The 22,675-nt window shown below is 36.2% G+C and overlaps 1 protein-coding gene across 4 annotated transcripts in view; it reads left to right on the top strand.

Moving 5' to 3' along the window:
* CSMD3 (CUB and Sushi multiple domains 3) overlaps window positions 1–22,675 on the top strand; it is a 1,073,652-nt gene that overhangs the window by 655,181 nt on the left and 395,796 nt on the right. For all 4 annotated transcript variants that reach the window (XM_065895021.1, XM_065895023.1, XM_065895022.1 and 1 more), the window contains 2 exons: window positions 15,777–15,964; window positions 18,902–19,090. In XM_065895021.1, the coding sequence (XP_065751093.1) occupies window positions 15,777–15,964; window positions 18,902–19,090 (377 nt within the window). The remainder of the gene's footprint in view (window positions 1–15,776; window positions 15,965–18,901; window positions 19,091–22,675) is intronic.

The raw sequence follows: 22,675 nt of genomic DNA, 5'->3' as shown, positions 1-22,675 counted from the left end.
ATATCTTCTTTGGAGAAATGGCTATTTAGGTCTTCTGCCCATTTTTGGATTGGGTTGTTTGTGTTTTTGCTATTGAGCTGCATGAGCTGCTTGTAAATTTTGGAGATTAAGCCTTTGTCAGTTGCTTCATTTGCAAATATTTTCTCCCATTCTGAGGGTTGTCTTTTCTTCTTGTTTATGGTTTCCTTTGTTGTGCAAAAGCTTTTAAGTTTCATTAGGTCCCATTAGTTTATTTTTGTTTTTATTTCCATTGCTCTAGGAGGTAGGTCAAAAAGAATCTTGCTGTGATTTATGTGAAAGAGTGTTCTTCCTATGTTTTCCTCTACGAGTTGTATAGTGTCTGCCCCTACATTTAGGTCTTTAATCTATTTCTGAGTTTATTTTTGTGTGTGGTGTTAGGGAGTGTTCTAATTTCATTCTTTTACATGCAGCTGTCCAGTTTTCCCAGCACCACTTATTGAAGAGACTGTCTTTTCTCCATTGTATAGTCTTGCCTCCTTTATCAAAGATAAGGTGACCATATGTGTGTGGGTTTATCTCTGGGCTTTCCTGTTTCGTTGATCTGTATTTCTGTTTTTGTGCCAGTACCATCTGTCTTGATTACTGTAGCTTTGTAGTATAGTCTGAATTCAGGGAGTCTGATTCCTCCAATTCCGTTTTTCTTTCTCAGGATTGCTTTGGCTACTCAGGTCTTTTGTGTTTCCATACAAATTGTCAAATATTTTTTTCTAATTGTGTGAAAAATGCCATTGGTAGTTTGATAGGAATTTCATTGAATCTGTAGATTGCTTTGGGTTGTAGAGTCATTTTCACAGTGTTGATTCTTCCAATCCAAGAACATGGTATATCTCTACATCTGTTTGTATAATCTTTAATTTCTTTCATCAGTGTCTTATAGTTTTATGCATATAGGTCTTTTGTCTCCTTAGGTAGGTTTATTCCTAGATACACTATTCTTTTTGTTGCAATGGTAAATGGGAGCGTTTCCTTAATTTCTCTTGCATATTTTTCATCATTAGTGTATAGGAATGCAAGAGATTTCTATGCATTAATTTTGTATCCTGCTACTTTACCAAATTAATTGATTAGCTTTAGTAGTTTTCTGGTAGCATGTTTAAGATTCTATATGTATAATATCATATCATCTGCAAACAGTGACAGTTTTATTTCTTCTTTCCCGATTTGGATTCCTTTTATTTCTTCTTCTTCTCTGATTGCTGTGGCTAAAACTTCCAAAACTATGTTGAATAATAGTGGTGAGAGTGGGCAACCTTGTCTTGTTTCCTGATTTTAAAGGAAACGGTTTCAGTTTTTCACCATTGAGAATGATGTTGGCTCTGGGTTTGTCATGCATGGCCTTTATTATGTTGACGTAAGTTCCCTCTATGCCTACTTTCTGGAGAGTTTTTATCGTAAATGGGTGTTGAATTTTGTCAAATTTTTTTTCCTGCATCTATTGAGATAATCATATCGTTTTTTTCCTTCAATTTGTTAATATGGTTTATCACATTGATTGATTTGCATATATTGAAGAATCTTTGCATTCTTGGGATAAGCCCCACTTGATCATGGTGTATGATCCTTTTAATGTGCTGTTCGATTCGGTTTGCTAGTATTTTGATGAGGATTTTTGCATCTATGTTCATCAGTGATATTGGTCTGTAGTTTTCTTTTTTTGTGATCTCTTTTTCTGGTTTTGGTATCAGGGTGATGGTGGCCTCGTAGAATGAGGTTAGGGGTGTTCCTCCCTCTGCTATATTTTGGAAGAGTTTGAGAAGGATAGGTGTTATCTCTTCTCTAAATGTTTGATAGAATTCACATGCAAAGCCATCTTGTCCTGGTCTTTTGTTTGTTGGAACGTTTTTAATCACAGTCTCAATTTCAGTGCTTCTGATTCATCTGTTTATATTTTCTGTTTCTTCCTGGTTTAGTCTCAGAAGGTTGTGCTTTTCTAAGAATGTGTCCATTTCTTCTAGGTTGTCATTTTATTGGCATAGAGTTACTTGTAGTAATCCCTTATGATTCTTTGTATTTCTGCATTGTCAGTTGTTAGTTCTTCTTTTTCATTTCTAATTCTACTGATTTGAGTTCTCCCTTTTTTTCTTCATGAGCCTGGCTAATGGTTTATCAGTTTTGCTTATCTTCTCAAAGAACCAGCTTTTAGTTTTATTGATCTTTGCTACTGTTTCCTTCATTTCTTCTTCATTTATTTTTGATCTGATCTTTATGATTTCTTTCCTTCTGCTAACTTTGTGGATTTTTTGTTCTTTTTATAACTGCTTTAGGTGTAAGGTTAGGTTGTTTTTTTTTTTTTTTTTGATTCTTGAGGTAGGATTGCATTGCTATAAGCTTCCCTCTTAGAACTGCTTTTGCTGAGTCCCATAGGTTTGGGGAAATCATGTTTTTATTGTCATTTGTTTCTAGGCAGGTTTGATATCCTCTTTGATTTCATCAGTGATCTCTTGGTAATTTAGTAGTGTATTGTTTAGCCACCATGTGTTTGTATCTTTTACAGTTTTTTTTTCCTATAATTGATATCTAGCCTCATAGCATTGTGGTCAGAAAAGATACTGATACAATTTCAATTTTCTTAAATTTACCAAGGCCTGATTTGTGACCCTATATATGCTCTCGGGCTTCCCTGGTGGCGCCGTGGTTGAGAGTCCACCTGCCGATGCAGGGGACACGGGTTCGTGCCCCAGTCCGGGAAGATCCCACATGCCACAGAACGGCTGGGCCCGTGAGCCATGGCTGCTTATCCTGCGCGTCTGGAGCCTGTGCTCCACAATGGGAGAGGCCACAACAGTGAGAGGCCCGCGTACCGCAAAAAAAAAAAAAAAAAAAAAAAATATATATATATATATATATATATATGTATATATGCTCTCTCCTGGGGAATGTTCCATGAGCACTTGACAAGAAAGTTTATTCTGTTGTTTTTGGCTGGAATGTCCTATAAATATCAGTTAAGTCCACCTTGTTTAATGTGTCATTTAAAGCTTGTGTTTCCTATCTATTTTCATTTTGGTTGATACCTCCATTGGTGAAAGTGGGATGTTAAAGTCCCCTACTATTATTGTGTTACTGTCGATTTCCCCTTTTATGGCTGTTAGCATTTGCCTTATGTATTGAGGTGCTCCTATATTGGGTGCATAAATATTTACAATTGTTATATCTTCTTCCTGGATTGATCCCTTGATCATTATGTACTGTCCTTCTTTGTCTCTTGTAATAGTCTTTATTTTAAAGTCTATTTTGTCTGATGTGAGAATTGCTACTCCAGCTTTCTTTTGATTTCCATTTGCATGGAATATCTTTTTCCATCCCCTCACTTTCAGTCTGAATGTGTCCCTAGGTCAGAAATGGGTCTCTTGTAGACAGCATATATACAGGTATTTTTTTTTTTTGTATCCATTCATGGAGTCTATGTCTCTGGTTGGAGCATTTAATCCATTTACATTTAAGGCAGTGATTGATATGTATGTTCTTATTACCATTTTTTAAATTGTTTTTGGTTTGTTTTTGTAGGTCTTTTCCTTCTTTTGTGTTTCCTGCCTGGAAAAGTTCATTTAGCATTTGTTTTAAAGCTGGTTTGGTGGTGCAGAATTCTCTTAACTTTTACTTGTCTGTAAAGGTTTTAATTTCTGCATCAAATCTGAATGAGATCCTTGCTGGGTAGAGTAATCTTGGTTGTAGGTTTTTCCCTTTCATCACTTTCAGTATGTCCTGTCACTCCCTTCTGGCTTGCAGAGTTTCTGCTGAACGATCAGCTGTTAACCTTATGGGGGTTCCCTTGTATGTTATTTGTTGCTTTTCCCTTGCTGCTTTTAATATTGTTTCTTTGTATTTAATTTTTGATAGTTGATTACTATGTGTCTCGGCATGTTTCTCCTTGGATTTATCCTATATGGGACTTTCTGCACTTCCTGCCTTTATTGACTATTTCCTTTCCCATATTAAGGGAGTTTTCAACTATAATCTCTTCAAATATTTTCTCAGTCCCTTTCTTTTTCTCTTCTTCTGGGACCCCTATAATTACAATCTTAGTGTGTTTAATGCTGTCCCAGAGGTCTCTGATACTATCCTCAATTCTTTTCAATCTTTTCTTAATTTCCACTATTTTATCTTCCAGATCACTTATCCATTCTTCTGCCTCAGTTGTTCTACTATTGATGCCTTCTAGAGAATTTTTAATTTCATTTATTGTGTTGTTCATCATTATTTGTTTGCTCTTTAGCTCTTCTAGATCCTTATTAAACGTTTCTTGTATTTTCTCCATTCTATTTCCAGGATTTTGGATCATCTTTACTCTCATTACTCTGAATTCTTTTTCAAGTAGACTGCCTATTTCCTATTCATTTTTTTGGTCTTGTGGGTTTTTATCTTGCTCCTTCATGTACTGCATATTCCTCTGTCTTCCCATTTTTCTTAACTTACTGTGTTTGGGGTCTCCTTTTCGCAGGCTGCAGGTTTGTAGTTCCTGTTGTTTTTGGTGTCTGCCCACTGTGGGTATGTTTGATTCAGTGGGTTGTGTACGCTTCCTGGTGGAGGGAACTGGTGCCTGTGTTCTGTTGGATGAGGCTGGAGTTTGTTTTTCTGGTGGGCAGGACCACATCCAGTGGTGTGTTTTGGTGTGCCTGTGAACTTAGTATGATTTTAGGCAGCCTTTCTGCTAATGAGTGGGGTTGTGTTCCTGTCTTGCTAGTCATTTGGCATGGGGTGTCCAGTGCTGGAGTTTGCTGGCCACTGGGTGGAGCTGGGTCTTAGCATTGAGACAGAGATCTCTTGGGAGAGCTCTCGCCAATTTATTTTACTTGGGACCAAAGGGTCTCTTGTGGTCCAATGTCCTGAACTCGGCTCTCCCACCTTAGAGCTTCAGGCCTGACACCCAGCTGGAACACCAAGACCCTGTCAGCCACACGACTCAGTCTGCTGTCCTGTCACGAAGTCTCCTGAGGTCCAGGCGTCCCGTCAATATCTCCTCTCCTTGGGTCCCAGAGACACCTTAGGGGCCGCCTCCTGTCAGGGGCTTCCAGGTCAGGTGCAGTCGCCTGAGGGCTGGGCGTCGTATCTGAGTCATGCAGGACGGTGAGCACTAGCCTTCTCTGCACCAGAGTGTAGCGTTGGGGGCTTCGGCTGGCGTTTGTGGCCCAGGTTACTGCTTCCACCCAGGTTTACATGTGGGCCTCAGGTTTACAACTTCAGGATTCTCCAAACTTTTTTCTTTTCCTCTGTGCTCAGCCTAGTTCCACTTGGTCATAGGGTGCTGCGTTCAGAGGCCTCGCCCCCTGCACTTAAGACCAGAGTTTCTCGTGGGCACAAAAGCATTTCTTTCCAGTTCTTGAAGATTGGCTCTATTAGGTCACTCTTCTGATTCTCAGCAAGGCTACTCACTGCTCCAGTAGACAGCTCATTCCAGCCATTTTTATAAGATGCATCGCTAGAGAGAAAAACCTTTTAATTTCTATGCATATGGTTTACCTAGAACTTTTTTCTCTGCCACTTTCTTATTCTCTTATCTGTTTCCTGAGACACAGATCTTTTAAGTTAGGCTGGAAGCAAGAGAGTCAAATTGAAAAGTGATTTTCACTGTTAGGGTTTGTGCAGAGCAACAGAAAACAGTTCTGGACATTGAACCATAACAGGCCTGGGGTGAGAAATGATTCTCAGAGTCCAAAGATTTTGGCTTCTCCCATTAGCATAACTGAATAGGACTTGTCAACTGTGCCTCTTTTCTTAATCCCTAAATTACGTGCTCAAGAATATTACAAATCTCCTAGCTACTTCACTTCCTTGATACCAATAATTTTTTTTTCAGCTGTTCCTTGTTAATTAGCCCAAACACTGGAAGAATCAAGAGTTAGAATGCTTTATATGTTTATTGATGGTATTTTCACTAACTTAGACAAGGCACAGCTGTTTCAGTATATTTCTTTTGAATCATACTTTCTGTAACTAAGATAAATAAAGTCCCAAATTCTTTTAAATGTTCTAAACAGAAATGTTTGTTTGGGGGTTTGAATCCTCCATCTGCCCTTCACACACACACAAGCCCATAAGATTCTTGAGTTTGAGCTATTTGAAGGGAAAATTATTTTAAAATCTTCCATTTCTTTTTTATCTAAAGACCTTAAGGGTGTGAGATATTGCTTTAGGGCTGCTCATACTCTCTGTGCTCTGTCAGAAACTGTTTTGTTTAAAGTAATTCACATTTAAAAACAGCTGTTATGTGGTTAGAGGTAGCTCTGTAGCAAAACAATGAGCAACAATGTTCATCAAGTTAAAAATTATAAATGAGAATTTTATCCATTAGGTGGTATCATAAAATAGTCACTTAGAAATCAGAAATATGTACATCTAACACCTCCTTATTTAGTGACCTTATAATATCTTGGTGCTTCATTTCCCCCTTAAGATTGTTTTGAGAAAAAGATATCATCTTTAAAGTATCCATCAAGAATTATGTTCTTAAAAAAACTAGTTCCCTTCTGATTTCCAGCTGAGCTCTTATAAGGACACTGGCTGCAAACTCTTTAATAGTTCCTCTCATCCTGAGAATATTTTTTTATAGAAGTTATTTCCAAAAAATGGATTGTATTATTGCAGAGTAACATCATTTGCTTTCTACTATTCATGAATAACTTAAATTAATTAGGTTGAAAATGAAATTTAAAAAATTAGATAATATAATTAAGGTGGCTACATAGCTATTTTGCAGGGTTTTTTAATATTCTCAAATGTCATGATTGCTTAGAATTAATCTACAGAAAAAACCCCACTAAAAACGTTACAAATATATTAGTCATTAGTTGGCTTCTTGAGATTATCTCAAGTAGCTTAAGTCAATAAAATCTTAAGAATTACAATTTCCTATCAAATGCACAACAAAATAACAACACCACCAACGGACATTTGTGTTTTCATTGTTTATCTCTTCTTAACATAGCCAAATTGTTGTCTTATTCTCAGATTTGCAGAGGAATTTTTGCTTTGTTTCTTCCCTCACTTCTTAAAGTTTCTCATTATATGGCAGCTCCTAACTGAATTCATTTTACTAGTAATAATCCTAAACCTGTCTTTCTAGTCACTTTCCTGTCCTTATCTCCTTGTCCACAAGCTATCAGTGTCAGTCTTCCTGAGTGCAACTTTTAAAATGAGAACTATTTCAGTTTAGTCAGAATGGTTTTGGATTACACAAAGAACATTTTAAAAAACACCAGAAATTGAGTAAGAATAGATGCAATTTCATTTTTAATATCATCTAGTGGCTCCATAACATTCATTTATGATAAACAATAATGTCATAAACAAATGAACACTAGATTGAGGCAATTCATGAGAAATTCGTGCAACTATCTTAAAATACAAAGTGAAAGAGATTCAAATTATTGTGTAACTCTATTCCATTTCCCCTGTTATTATAATGTATTTTTATTGCTCCTTGAGGCAAATCTGTGATGATTTTCTTTTCAAAGATTCACTCCTACTGAACAGTATTCTCTGTATCACCATTTAATGTTGCTATTCTATTAAGAATTAAGTCTCTTTATGTTTCAGTTCAAAGTAATCCCTGACTCTTCTGTGCACTTTAATTTGGTTGTTATCAACTGACTAGCTATCAAAGTGAAACTCCAATTTCAATACTACAATAGGGGGGAGATTGGTTCAAGATAGCAGAGAAGGACGTGCTCTCACTCCCTCTTATAAGAACGCCAGAATCACAACTAACTGCTGAACAATCATCAACAGGAAGACACTGGAACTCACCAAAAAAGATACCCCACATCCAAACAGAGGAGAAGCCACAATGAGACAGTAGAGGGGCACAATCACAATAAAATCAAATCCCATAACTGCTGGGTGGGTGACTCACAAACTGGAGAACACTTATACCACAGAAGTCCATCCACTGGAGTGAAAGTTCTGAGCCCCACATCAGGCTTCCCAATCTAGGGATCCAGCAATGGGAAGAGGAATTCCTAGAGTATCAGACTTTGAAGGCTAGCAGGAATTGATTGCAGGACTTCAGCAGGACTGGGGGAAACACAGACTCCATTCGTGGAGGGCACATACAAAGTAGTGTGCTCATCAGGACCCAGGGGAAAGAGCAGTGACCCCATAGGAGACTGAACCAGACCTACCTACTAGTGTTGGAGGGTCTCCTGCAGGCATGGGGGCTGGCTGTGTGTCACCATGAGGACAAGGACACTGGAAGGAGAAGTTCTGGGAAGTACTCTTTGGTGTGAGCCCTCCCAGAGTATGCCATTAGCCCCAACAAAGAGCCCGGTTAGTGTTGGGTCACCTCAGTCACTCCAGTGCTGGGTCACCTCAGACCAAACAACCAACAGGGAGGGAACCCAGCCCCATCCATCAGCAGACAAGTAGATTAAAGTTTTACTGAGCTCTGCCCACCAAAGCAACAGCCAGCTCTACCCACCACCAGTCCCTCCCATCGGGAAACTTGCACAAGCCTCTTAGATAACCTCATCCACCAGAGAGCAGACAGCAGAAGCAAGAAGAACTAGAATCCTGCAGCCTGTGGAACAAAACCTACATTCACAGAAAGACAGACAATTTGAAAAGGCAGAGGGCTACATACCAGATGAAGGAACAAGGTAAAACCCCAGAAAAACAACTAAATGCAGTGGAGATAGGCAACCTTCCAGAAAAAGAATTCAGAATAATGATACTGAAGATGATCCAGGAAAGAGAATGGAGGCAAAGATCGAGAAGATGCAAGAAATGTTTAACAAAGACCTAGAAGAATTAAAGAATGAGCAAACAGAGATGAACAATACAATAACTGAAATGAAAAATACACTAGAAGGAATCAATAGCAGAATAACTGAGGCAGAAGAACGGATAAGTGACCTGGAAGACAGAATGGTGGCATTCACTGCTGCAGAACAGAATAAAGAAAAAAGAATGAAAAGAAATGAAGACAGCCTAAGACACTTCTGGGACAACATTAAACGCAACAACATTCACATTGAAGGGGTCCCAGAAGGAGAAGAAAGGACCTGAGAAAATATTTGAAAAGATTATAGTTGAAAACTTCCTTAACATGGGAAAGGAAATAGCCACCCAAGTCCAGGAAGTGCAGAGAGTCCCATACAGGATAAACACAAGGAGAAACATGCTGAGACACATAGTAATCAAATTGGCAGAAATTAAAGACAAAAAAAAAAAAAAATATTGAAAACAGCAAGGGAAAAACAACAAATAAGATACAAGGGAACTCCCATAAGGTTTACACCTGATTTCTCAGCAGAAACTCTACAAGCCAGATGGGAGTGGCATAATGTACTTAAAGTGATGAAAGGGAAGAACCTTCAACCAAGATTACTCTACCCAGCAAGGATCGCATTCAGATTCGACAGAGAAATCAAAAGCTTTGCAGACAAGCAAAAGCTAAGAGAATTCAGCACCACCAAACGAGCTCTACAACATATGCTAAAGGAACTTCTCTAAGTGGGAAACACAAGAGAAGAAAAGAACCTAAAAAAACAAACCCAAAACAATTAAGTAAATGGTAATAGGAACATACACATCGAGAATTACCTTAAACGTGAATGGATTAAATGCTCCAACCAAAAGACACAGACTTGCTGAATGGATACAAAAACAAGACCCATTAATATGCTGTCTACAATAGACCCAGTTCAGACCTAGGGACACATTCAGACTGAAAGTGAGGGGATGGAAAAAGATATTCCATGCAAATGGAAATCCAAAGAAAGCTGGAGTAGCAAGACTCATATCAGTTAAAATAGACTTTAAAATAAAGAATGTTACAAGAGACAAGGAAGGACATTACATAATGATCAATGATGTGTCAATCCAAGAAGATATAACAATTATAAATATATATGCACCCAACATAAGAGCACTTCAATACATAAGGCAACTGCTGACAGCTATAAAAGAGGAAATCGACAGTAACACAATAATAGTGGGGGATTTGAACACCTCACTTACACCAATGGAAAGGTCATCCAAGCAGAAAATTATAAAGGAAACACAAGGGCTTCCCTGATGGCGCAGTGGTTGAGAGTCCGCCTGCCGATGCAGGGGACACGGGTTCGTGCCCCAGTCCGGGAAGATCCCACATGCTGCGGAGAGGCTGGGCCCGTGAGCCATGGCCGCTGAGCCTGGGCCTCCAGAGCCTGTGCTCCGCAATGGGAGAGGCCACAACAGTGAGAGGCCCGTGAACTGCAAAAAAAAAAAAAAAAAAGGAAACACAGGCTTTAAATGACACAATAGACCAGATAGATTTAATTGATATTTATAGGAATTTCCATCCAAAAACAGCATATTACACTTTCTTCTCAAGTGTGCATGGAACATTCTCCAGCATAGATCACATCTTGTGTCACAAATAAAGCCTCAGTTAATTTAAGAAAATTGAAATCATATCAAGCATCTTTTCTGACCACAACGCTATGAGATTAGAAATCAATTACAGGAAAAATCGTTAAAAGCACAAACACATGGAGGCTAAACAATACATTACTAAATAACCAAGAGATCATTGAAGAAATCAAAGAGGAAATAAAAATATACCTAGAGACAAATGACAATGAAAACAACAATACAAAACCTATGAGATGCAGCAAAAGTAGTTCTAAGAGGGAAGTTTATAGCCATACAAGCCTACCTCAAAAAATAAGAAAAATCGCAAATAAACAATTAACGTTACACCTAAAGGAACCAGAGAAAGAAGAACAAACAAAATCCAAAGTTAGCAGAAGGAAAGAAATCATCAGTTTCAGAGCAGAAATAAATGAAATAGAAGCAAAAATACAATAGCAAAGATCAATAAAACTAAAACCTGGTTCTTTGAGAAGATAAACAAAACTGATAAACTCATAGCCAGACCATCAAGAAAAAGAGGGAGAGGACTCAAATTAATAAAATTAGAAATGAAAAAGGAGAAATCACAACTGACACTGCAGAAATATAAAAGATTATAAGAGATTACTACAAGCAACTCTGTGCCAATAAAATGGACAACCTGGAAGAAATGGACAAATTCTTAGAAATGTATAACCTTCCAAGACTGAACCAGGAAGATATAGAAAATATGAACAGACCAATCAGAAGTAATGAAATTGAAACTGTTATTAAAAATCTTCCAACAAACAAAAGTCCAGGACCAGATGGCTTCACAGGTGAAATTCTATCAATCATTTAGACAAGAGCTAACACCTAGCCTTCTCAAACTCTTCCAAAAAATTGCAGAGGAAGGAATACTCCCAAACTCATTCTGTGAGGCCACCATCACCCTGATAACAAAACAAGACATAGATACTCCAAAAAAAGAAAATTACAAACCAGTATGACTGATGAATATAGGTGCAATAATCCTCAACAAAATACTAGCAAACAGAATCCAACAAGCCATTAAAAGGATCATACACCATGATGAATTGGGATTCATCACAGGAATGCAAGGATTCTTCAATATACGCAAATCAATCAATGTGATACACCATATTAACAAATTGAAGAAGAAAAACCACATGATCATCTCAATAGATGCAGAAAAAGCTTTTGACAAAATTCAACACCGATTGATGATAAAAACCTTTCCAGAAAGTGGGCATATAGGGAACCTACCTCAACATAATAAAGGCCATATATGACAAACCCACAGCAAACATCATTCTAAATTGTGAAAAACTGAAACCATTTCCTCGAAGATCAGGAACAAGACAAGGATGTCCACTCTCACCACTATTATTCAACTTTGTTTTGGAGGTCCAAGCCACGGCAATCAGAGAAGAGAAAGAAATAAAAGGAATCCAAATTGGAAAAGGAGAAGTAAAACTGTCACTGTTTGCAGATGACATGATGATACTATACATAGAGAATGCTAAAGATGCCACCAGAAAACTACTAGAGGTAATCAATGAATGTGGTAAAGTTACAGGATACAAAATTAATGCACAGAAATCTCTTGCATTCCTATACACTATGGATGAAAAATATGAAAGAGAAATTAAGGAATCGCTCCCATTTACCATTGCAACAAAAAGAATAAAATCCCTAGGAATCTACGTAAGGAGACAAAAGACCTATAGGCATAAAACTATAAGACACTGATGAAAGAAATTAAAGATTATACAAACAGATGTAGAGATATACCATGTTCTTGTATTGGAAGAATCAATTTTGTGAAAATGACTCTACAACCCAAAGCAATCTACAGATTTAATGCAGTCTCTATCAAATTACCAATGGCATTTTTCACAAAACTAGAACAAACAATCTTAAAATTTGTATGGAGACACAGAAGACCCTGAATAGCCAAAGCAGTCTTGAGGGGAAAAAATGGAGCTGGAACAATGAGACTCACTGACTTCAGACTATACTACAAAGCTACAGTAATCAAGACAATATGTTACTGGCACAAAAACAGAAATATAAATCAATGGAACAGGATAGGAAGCCCAGAGATAAACCCACGCACCTATGGTCAACTAATCTATGACAAAGGAGGCAGGTATATACAATGGAGAAAAGACAGTCTCTTCAATAAGTGGTGCTGGGAAAATTGGACAGCTACATGTAAAAGAATGATATTAGAACACTCCTTTACACCATACACAAAGTAAACTCAAAATGGATTAGAGACCTAAATATAAGACCAGACACTAAAACTCTTAGAGAAAAACATAGGCAGAATACTCTTTGACATAAATCACAGCAAGATCTTTTTTGATCTACCTGGTAGAGTAATGGAAATAAAAACAAAAATAAACAAATGGGACCTAATGAAACTTAAAAGCTTTTGCAAAGCAAAGGAAACTGCAAACAAGACGAAAAGACAACCTTCAGAATGGGAGAAAATGTTTACAGACTAATCAACGGACAAAGGATTAATCTCCAAAATATATAAACAGCTCATGCAGGTCAATATTAAAAAAACAACCCAATCAGAAAATGGGCAGAAGACATAAATAGACATTTCTACAAAGGGGACATACAGATGGCCAAGAAGCACATGAAAAGCTGCTCAACATCACTAGTTATTAGAGAAATGCAAATCAAAACTACAATGAGGTATCACCTCACACCAGTTAGAATGGGCATCATCAGAAAACCTACAAGCAAGAAATGCTGGAGAGGGTGTGAGAAAAGGGAACACTCTTGCACTGTTGGTGGGAATGTAAATTGTTACAGCCACTATGGAGAACAGTACGGACGTTCCTTAAAAAACTAAAAATAGAATTACCATATGACCCAACCATCCCACTCCTGGGCATATACCCAGAGAAAACCGTAATTCAAAAAGACACATGCACCCCAATGTTCATTGCTTTGCTATTTACAATAGCCAGATCTTGGAATCAACCTAAATGCCCATCGACAGACGAATGGATTAAAAAGTTGTGGTACATATATACAATGGAATATTACTCAGCCATAAAAAGGAACGAACTTGGGTCATTTGTAGAGACGTGTATGAATCTAGAGACTGTCATACAGAATGAAGTTGGTAAGAGTAAAACAAATACCGCATATTAGCACATATATGTGGAGCCTAGAAAAATGGTACAGATGAACCAGTTTGCAGGGCAGAAATAGAGACACAGATGTAGAGAACGAACGTGTGGACACCAAGGGGGGAAGTGGCGGGGGGTGGGGGTGGTAGTGTAATTAATTGGGCGATTGGGATTGACATGTATACACTGTGTATAAAATGGATGACTAATAGGAACCTGCTGTATAAAAGTTAAAAAAAAAACTCCTAGGGCTTCCCTGGTGGCTCAGTGGTTGAGAGTCTACCTGCCGATGCAGGGGACAGGGGTTCGTGCCCCGGTCTGAGAGGATCCCACATACCGTGGAGCAGCTGGGCCCATGAGCCATGGCCACTGAGCCTGCGCATCCGGAGCCTGTGCTCCGCAACGGGAGAGGCCACGACAGTGAGAGGCCCACGTACAGCAAAAAAAAAAAAAAAAACACTCCTAAAAAAAAAATATTTTGTATATATATTATAGTATATATATATATGCTACAATAGACTGACTACCAAACAATCAAATAATGGGTTCACAATGTGTAATTGCCTGATCATTTTTTTAAAGGACATAGTGTATTCCTGTACATTTACTACTCTAAATCATATTATTGGAAAAGTTATTTTTAGACAAATACAATATATTCCAGGTTGCAAAATAAAGAGTAAGATAAACTTATGAAATCCATTCATTTTACTAAGTCTTGCTTAATAGGATGTAACAGTGGTACAAATCTAAAAATATTTCATTTGTCTTTCTTAAATAGCATTAAATTATACATTTTGACTACTTTTGTGCCATGTTTATATTCATATCGGAGATTTTATAATGAAATAAAGTTTCTAATTTTTAAATGTTTCTTTCAATTTTTTTTACCAGGTTTTGAGTTTTATTTGTTTTAGTTTTATTTTTCTGAGGAATAATGTAGCTTAATCTTGTAATACTGGAAAAGACTGGTAGGTATGATAAAGTTATTATCTGAAAATTGGTGGACATTTCAAGTTATAATTATTTTTAAAATTGTACTGAATATAACTAGTTGCCAAAAAATGTGTTGGAAGATATATTCTAAAAGGGTGAAAATGCATGGTTAGTACTGAAGTATCAAAGCATATTGAGTGCTTTTTTGATAAAGTTGATAACAGCCCTAGAGAAAAGAAAGTATTGTTTTCTTTAAAATACATTAATTCTTTCATTTATCCAATAAGTACTTACTGAGTGTCTACTATATGCAAAACATCAACAAAAACAGAAACTGTCTGAACTCATGGAGCTTATCGACTCTTAATGGAGACAGCTGTCAAACAAGCAAACAACTGTGATTGGTGTCACAAAAGGCACAATAAATTGTGGCAATATAGTAAAACTAACCTACATTGTGAGGTCAGGGAAGGGCTTCCTGTGGACCAATTTAAGCTGAAAGCTGAAATATGTATAGGAAAACCTTGGTGAAGGCAGGAATTGAATGTTCTGGGCTGCAGTTTCATTATGGGAAGTGAGTAAGATGCTCAACTATTCATGATTCCATGTAGATGTTTTTCCCCCAACTAAGATTTCTGATCCAGATTCAGACTGTGGTATACTCTTGAAGTGCAAGGAAGGAATGCAAAATTTTAGTTTATTATGAATATGTTAAATATGTTATCCATGTTAAAAGTAGCTCTGTGTTGAATACAATTTATAAAACAATTGTATCTTTTAAAAAATTGAAAGCAATAGCAGCAACAACAGCCAAAAATCTAAATAAAAATTGTATAAAAAATGTAATGGCCAAAAGAGATTTATCAAAAATCAAAATAAAACAACTATATGAAGCAGAGGTCAGATTTGAAGTATACTGTTAAGACGAAATTCTGATGTTCTGATTGAAGATAAATACAGTAATCACATAGTTTTCAATAGAAATGAGGAAAGCAAAAGAAAGATGACTGCAAAAACATGCTTGGTTAATGAAAAGGCCATTTATTAACTGAAGATAATCTGTAACATTTGAAAGAAATCTTACTTGCAAACAACAAGTATGTATTCATACTTTTTAAATGAAAATTGTCCATAGGAATAAGAGCTTATAACTTTGGTATTCTTAAATGGTGGGGCCTTAAATGATATATAAGATATTAGAAAAGCTTAAGAAAAGTGTATATAAAGCTGGTAAAAATTATAAATAATAAGTTAAATAGCAATCTAAAGTGTTATTTTCCTATACAGTGTTATTCTAATAAATATATTTTCACATATGTCTCTTAACCGTAGATTTCAGACTGAGCTGAATTATGATGTTCTGGAAGTTCATGATGGGCCAAATCTTCTGTCACCCTTGCTTGGATCTTACAATGGCACACAGGTGCCCCAGTTTCTATTTAGTAGTAGTAATTTTATATACCTTCTATTTACAACAGACAATAGCCGTTCTAATAATGGTTTCAAGATTCATTATGAAAGTAAGTAATGCCAACATGTTTTTTGATCTCCTTACTCTGTTTTCCATACTTTTGGTATTACCATTGTATCATTAAGAGAACTAGGAGATTTATTAAAGAAAAGAAGATCAAAGCTTTACTTGACCTGTGAGAATGCTAATAGGTTACAAGGTGTGTGTTTTAGTAAATCCTGTATTAGATTTTTTCCAACAATATCTGTGTAATATCATTATGAAGGGAAATACTAAGGAAATGTCAGAAATAGCAAATAAAAAAATCTTTAAAAATGAGTTCATATAATCGTTATTTGTGCTGAAAAGCCAACAATAGGCAGTAAATGGCAGTCTAAGATGTATATGAACATTGACACATTCTTTTAGCATTTACTTCATAAATTCAATCATACTTTTATATTTTATTCATACTCATTGCATACATTTCCATTAAAAATATTCAATTTTATTATTTTGTATGAAGTATTGAAAATTATATTAACAGTGAAAAGTAAAATACATACTCATATATATGCAGGTATGGCTAACATAACTAGCCAAAGGCTATATATTAAAACAGGCTCTAATTCACAGTGTTGGAATCAGTTTAGAATAATTTCACTTAAAATACTTTTTGTTTAAGAAGTCTAAAATATGTCTGATTTTTTTAAAAAATTGATGCTGGTATACACATAGAAACGAGTCTCTGTTTTGTTTATAAACATCTGACATATTTAAATAAATGTGGTTGTATTGTATATGATGTATGGTTGCATACATATATATAAGCTCACATATGCACACATTTTCATCTAAAAATACATTGCCATATATCTTTTCATGAAAAACACTTATGGTGAATGTATCTAACAGTACATTTAAGATTACTGCAAGATATCTTTATATCAGTTTCAGATAGATATTATATCACTCCTTTTTATATTCAAGTCTCCTATGCCCCCTTCCCCCTCAGGAGAAAATTTCAGCATTTAAAATTTGTAACTTTATATCCCATGTAGGGTGTCTCTCTTCAGTAAATCTGGTTGGGCGCATGGGTTTTTTAAATTGTTAATATATATTTATAGCTATTTTCTTTTTAACCTTATCCACAATATTATTTAATTATATTAACTTCCCTTTATTTAGAGCTTTGTGGCATGGAAGTATATTTCCTAAACATTATTGTAAAATGCAATGAGAGGATTAACACATGCTTGGGAATTCAAATGAGTTTAAAGGACTTTAATTGAGATCTTTAGCATTTATTAGTTAAAGATGAGTCAGAGTAGTCATTTTTTTTAAAATCTATTTCAAAATTAATTTTCACTACCAATTAATTTGTATCAATATGCTAGAATGGGCAGACACCTTTTTCGTTTTGTCCATTGTTCTATCCTATGCCCGATATATCACATTCAGTCCCACTTCAACCAAGGTATGTGGTTGTAATCATGTTCTCAGACACAGGATTATTTTAAGGATTAAGTTAAACCATCATGCAAAGTGTTATTAAAAGTGTGGGGATTTTCAGTAAACTGACCCAACAGATTTAGTTCAGATTCTTGCTAAAACTGAACTAAGTGGGCCAAGGACAGAGCCCAAGGGTCAGACCTAATCATAAGAAGGACTTGGAGGAGCCTAACAAGTTTAGCTAAGGCAGAGTCTTTATTTACAGACAGCAAGTTTGTCATTTATAGGCCCTGGTGAAATAGTCAAAATTATTATTGAGGACTAGGGCCTAAATGGTAGAGTGGAGGCTAAGAAATGCTGAGGTTGATGAGAGGCGCAACAGACATTGATTTTGGTCAAATCTGGCCAGGAGGCAGTGATTTTCAATTTAAGTTTGTTTACAAAAGATCATTTTCTTTCATTTTTATTCTAATTAGTCTTCTGCTTTACTTAGTAACATCTCAAACCCTTTCCTACCAAGAAAACAAATAAAACACTTTTTTTGTTGACACTTTCTTAATAAGTTTCTCAAGCTGTAGGGAACCAAACTATCTTCTTTAAATGAATCATTCCCATGCCTCAAAATCAGCAGAGTAAAACTTTAATTATTATACTACTTAAAACATTAAAAATGTATTTGGTGTTTGGTGAATTTTTATTTTAATAGAATCCATTAAAAGAAAAAACTCGATCTCTCTAGTTGAACCAAAATTTTATGGGAAGGATTTCTTGCAATGCTACCAGTGATTGCACTCTAGAATTTTATTTTATTCCCTGTCTTGGGCACTTTTACCCCTTATGTCTTCCTCTCAAAACAGGAAGATTATGAAAACTGTACCAATAAGATAAGATTATTTATCGTTTACAAAACACATTAAAATAATAAAAATAACTCAGAATAGACTTTCCTTTTTTTGTTTTAGTACAATCCCCCAACCCCAAGGGGGTTTATTATGTTGTATTTCTTGAAATACAGATGTAATCATGTTTCTTGGATATCTAAATATTACATAAAACAAGACAATGATAAATGGATGCAGAACAAATCCATAGACACAGATACCAATCTCTGAAGACATATTTAGAGCCTCCTAAAGCAATCAAATGGAGTTTTAATGATAAAACTAATTTCATAGAATTATTTTAATGACCAAATTAGGCAAATTTTGCAAACATTTTAGAGTTGTACCTGGAATGTAATAAGTTCAAACATTAATTATTGCTATGATTATTATTGTATATGTGTGTATATATATATAATTTATAATACAAAGTTTGATAGATAATTGTACATTTTCAAGCTTTTATATAACTAATGGCCTGATTTTTTGGTCCTTGTGGGTAGGAAATGTCAAAAAATGTGTTAAATAAACTGCTAGTTTTTAAAATAAAGCTATGGGCACATTAATTTCTTTGTAAAAACTACCACTCACAAATGTTTGAAGGAATGAGAATCAATTTCAGCGATTTGACTCTCATCACGCTTACTCTTTTTCACATTCCCTTTGTTTTCCAGGTGTTACAGTGAACACCTATTCTTGCTTGGACCCTGGCATACCTGTACATGGTCATCGCTATGGTCATGATTTCTCCATCGGATCTACTGTTTCATTTAGTTGTGACCCAGGATACAGGCTGAGCCATGAAGAGCCCCTTCTATGTGAGAAAAACCACTGGTGGAGTCATCCACTTCCAACATGTGATGGTAAGAATTCATTCAATATGCAAAATAAACTGATTTATAAACCAAAAAAAAATCAACATAATCTTGTAAAATGTGAGGCTAAACATAAATATAAGTATTTCATATGTTTAAAAGAATATCTTGAAGTCTGCCAATTTTATGTTATCAAACCATTAATAAAGAAACAAAAGAATGAATATTGATAATCAGCCAAACTTACCCCATGCCTAATGATGCTAATATGTATTTTTAAAATGTGTTGAGGTAACCATTTTAGGTGCCCATTGTGTGCTTCGGGTCCTTGAAAAAATAGCATTGAAGGTGTCATGTTGGTGTCAGATGAATGCAATGAAGAGATAGAGCATTTACCTCCTGCCTGAAAGGCAACATGTATTAGTCCAAATTTTACCTAGCTATGCAGCACTGTGGCAATGTACCAGACTCTCCTGTGGTGGCAAGTTCCTGGCTATAGAAAATATTATACCAGTGTCCTTACCTCTTCTTTGTTTCTGTGGAGACTAAGTCAGCAATCCTTCATTTTTCAGAAGACACATATGAAAATACAGTGAAAGAAGCTGCTTTCCTTTGGGAAGTGCTTGCACACTTGCTTTATAAAAACACACACAATGTAAATCTATTCATTATTTAGTTCTGGGCTTTAATTTTTATTTATAATACTATTCCTAACTTTTATTATTTTGCCAAGTGGAAGATTAAGTTTGTCATTTCATAATTAAATTTTCAAATACTGTCAGTGCCATCATTTTTCTGTAACAGCTTTAGGTCAGTTTGTTTTTTTGCTTCTTTGTTTATTTATTTCTTTAATTCATTTATTTTTGGCTGTGTTGGGTCTTCGTTGCTGAATGCAGGCTTTCACTAGTGGCAGTGAGCAGCGACTACTCTTCGTTGAGGTGCACAGGCTTCTCACCATGGTGGCTTCTCTTATTGCAGAGCATAGGCTCTAAGTGCAGGCACATAGGCTCAGTAGTTGTGGCTTGCAGGCTCTAAAGCACAGGCTCAGTAGTTGTGGCACACGGGCTTAGTTGTTCTGCGGCATGTGGGATCCTCCAGGACCCACGTCACCTGCATTGGCAGGTGGATTCTTAACCACTGCACCACCAGGGAAGCCCGGTCAATTTGTTTTTATAACGAGGTTTAAAAGAATCATCAGCACTTCTTCCCTGTATTTGGTATAATACCATTTGTAATAGCATTCTTGTGGTTGTAAGTGACAGAAACCCAACTCTAACTGATTTTAAAAAATGAAAGCAGAATTTGTTGTTCAAAGTTTCAAACTTAGAAAAGGTATGGGTGGCATACTTCTTATTGCTAATTATAATCATGAATTCAAACATTTTCAAGGATATCTCTATTTCCATCTTGGCTTTTCTCTCTCTATTGGCATCATTCTCTTTAACTGCAGCCAGGCTTTTTCCATACGGGAAGTGGAGAATACACTCTCATGAAGATGGAAACATGTAACCTCGTATTTCCAGGATCAGAGGAGCATGAGAGTTCTTCCTTGTTGTTCTAATTAGAAAAATCCCAGGAAAGGTCTCTAATCAGTCCATAATTATACTCGTAACTGTAGAAAAGGAGAAGCACACTTTACGATTGGCTTTCTCCAGGTCCTGTGTCCATTCGTCCTTGTGGTTGGAGACAAATGATTGTGGTGTAAAGGTACTATGTTTGTCAGGTCCTGGTGAAGCCACATGGTTGGCATGAGTAAATTCACCGAAGTAAAAAGCTGTGGCGGCAGTGTTATCAGAAGAAGCAGGAGAATAAAAATAATGTCCAAGTATACCAGCATGCTTAAATATTATTAATAATAAAAATGAGTGTATCTAGTTTTCCTGGGAGCAACATAGGCCCTCATCATCTCTTGTCAATGCAACTTCTATCAACCTTAAATTCAATATCCAACTACTTCAATCTAACCTCCTTTCTTCACACTAAGGGTATTTCATGCTCTATCCCATGTCAAAAAATGCTTAATGGCTCTCTGCTTCCTAGGAATGAAAGTCCAAATTATTAATCATGGAATTCATGATTCTTAACCATGTGTCCTCCTCTTTTGTATCCCCATTTCATTCTGAGCATAACTGGACAAGGGCTAAATTATATATTTTTTGAATGTCTGAGCTTTGTATAAAGCCTCTAAAATTAACTGAACTCAATTACTTATAACTAGTAAACTGATTTGATTAGGGTTTTCCTTCAGTTTAAACATTTTCCCCGGAGGCAGCTAATCTAAACTTCCTGGGGTTAAAGGGAGGAGAAGTGAATAAACAGAATTGATTTTCCAGATCCAAGAGTATAACCTCCATTGGCCTAGATTGCCTGGATATTCAAGGTACAGCATGCCTCATTTTTATACACATCAGCTCGTACAGTTTCTTCATAGCCCATAGTTAATTGATTCACAAAACACACTAGTCAGTGAGGGTTGGTGGTGATAATAATAATAGCTAACATTTAATGAGGGTTTACCATGTGCTGGTACTGATATAGGTGCTTTAGGTGTATTAACTTGCTTTATCAAAATAACTCTATGAGGTAAGTGCCATTATGATCACCATTTAACAGATGAGAAAATTAAGGCAAATAGAGATTGAGTATGTTGCCCTGTGTCATCCCACTAGTTAATGGCAGATCAGGATTGAAACTCAGGCAGCCTTGATCCATATCCCGTGCACAAGTCTACTATTACATGGCCTCCTGCCCACATTCTCTGCAATAGTAAAGTACTAAGATCCTTTAAAATGAAGAGTACAATTGTAGATTTTTTTATTCTTTCCTCAGTGATGCCACATGTTTAAGAATTTTGTATAAAAAATACATATAGCTGTTTAAATAGTTTATGGATATTCTGTACTCCTTGGAATATGTGACTGAAAAATAGGACTTTTTTTTAATCTAACATGTTATATGGACAAATACTTTTAATTCAATTCCATTTTTGTGTACTTAGGTTTCTGAGTAAAAAAATGATCTTACTGAATTTATCTTTTTTCATTACTGAAACCTTGAATCTTGACCCTCAAGTGAGAAATGATTCAGTTAGATTCTATGTTATTTAGTAAATTTGCTATCTTATCTTTCACCGTGCATTTCTTGAGGGGTCTCTTTACTTTGCCTTTGATCTCTTAGGTCTACTCTTCAGAAAGCAACCAGAATAATTATTTTATAAGTTAAGGCAGATCAGGGCACTCCCCTGCCCAGAATCTTCTATCACTTAACATCCCAAGAAGAAAAAAATCCAAAAACTTTTGCATGACCTAACTGCCCCCAGGTAATCTGGGCCCTGACTGCCTCCCATACCTCATCTCTCACAAGTTTCTCCCTCGTTCATGCCACTGCACTCCAGCTACACAGGTCTCTGGCTTTTTTCAGATGTTGAGAACCCTTCCCTCACTCCTCGCATTCCATCCTTCCAATCCCCCTCTCATTTTTTCCTTCTTCCTGAAATAGGATTCGTATAGTCACATGTCCTTCTTCCTAAATTCACTCAGTCTCCACTTAGAAGTCATCACTGACAACTCCCCATAAAAGAGTAATCCCTGTCGTGCCACTTATCTTTTCCATCATAGTATTTACCACTCTCTA

This window comes from Phocoena phocoena, chromosome 17 (assembly GCF_963924675.1).
Source record: "Phocoena phocoena chromosome 17, mPhoPho1.1, whole genome shotgun sequence".
Lineage (NCBI taxonomy): Eukaryota > Metazoa > Chordata > Mammalia > Artiodactyla > Phocoenidae > Phocoena > Phocoena phocoena.
Note: the sequence above shows the minus strand (reverse complement) of the source record. Positions and strands in the feature narration are given on the sequence as shown.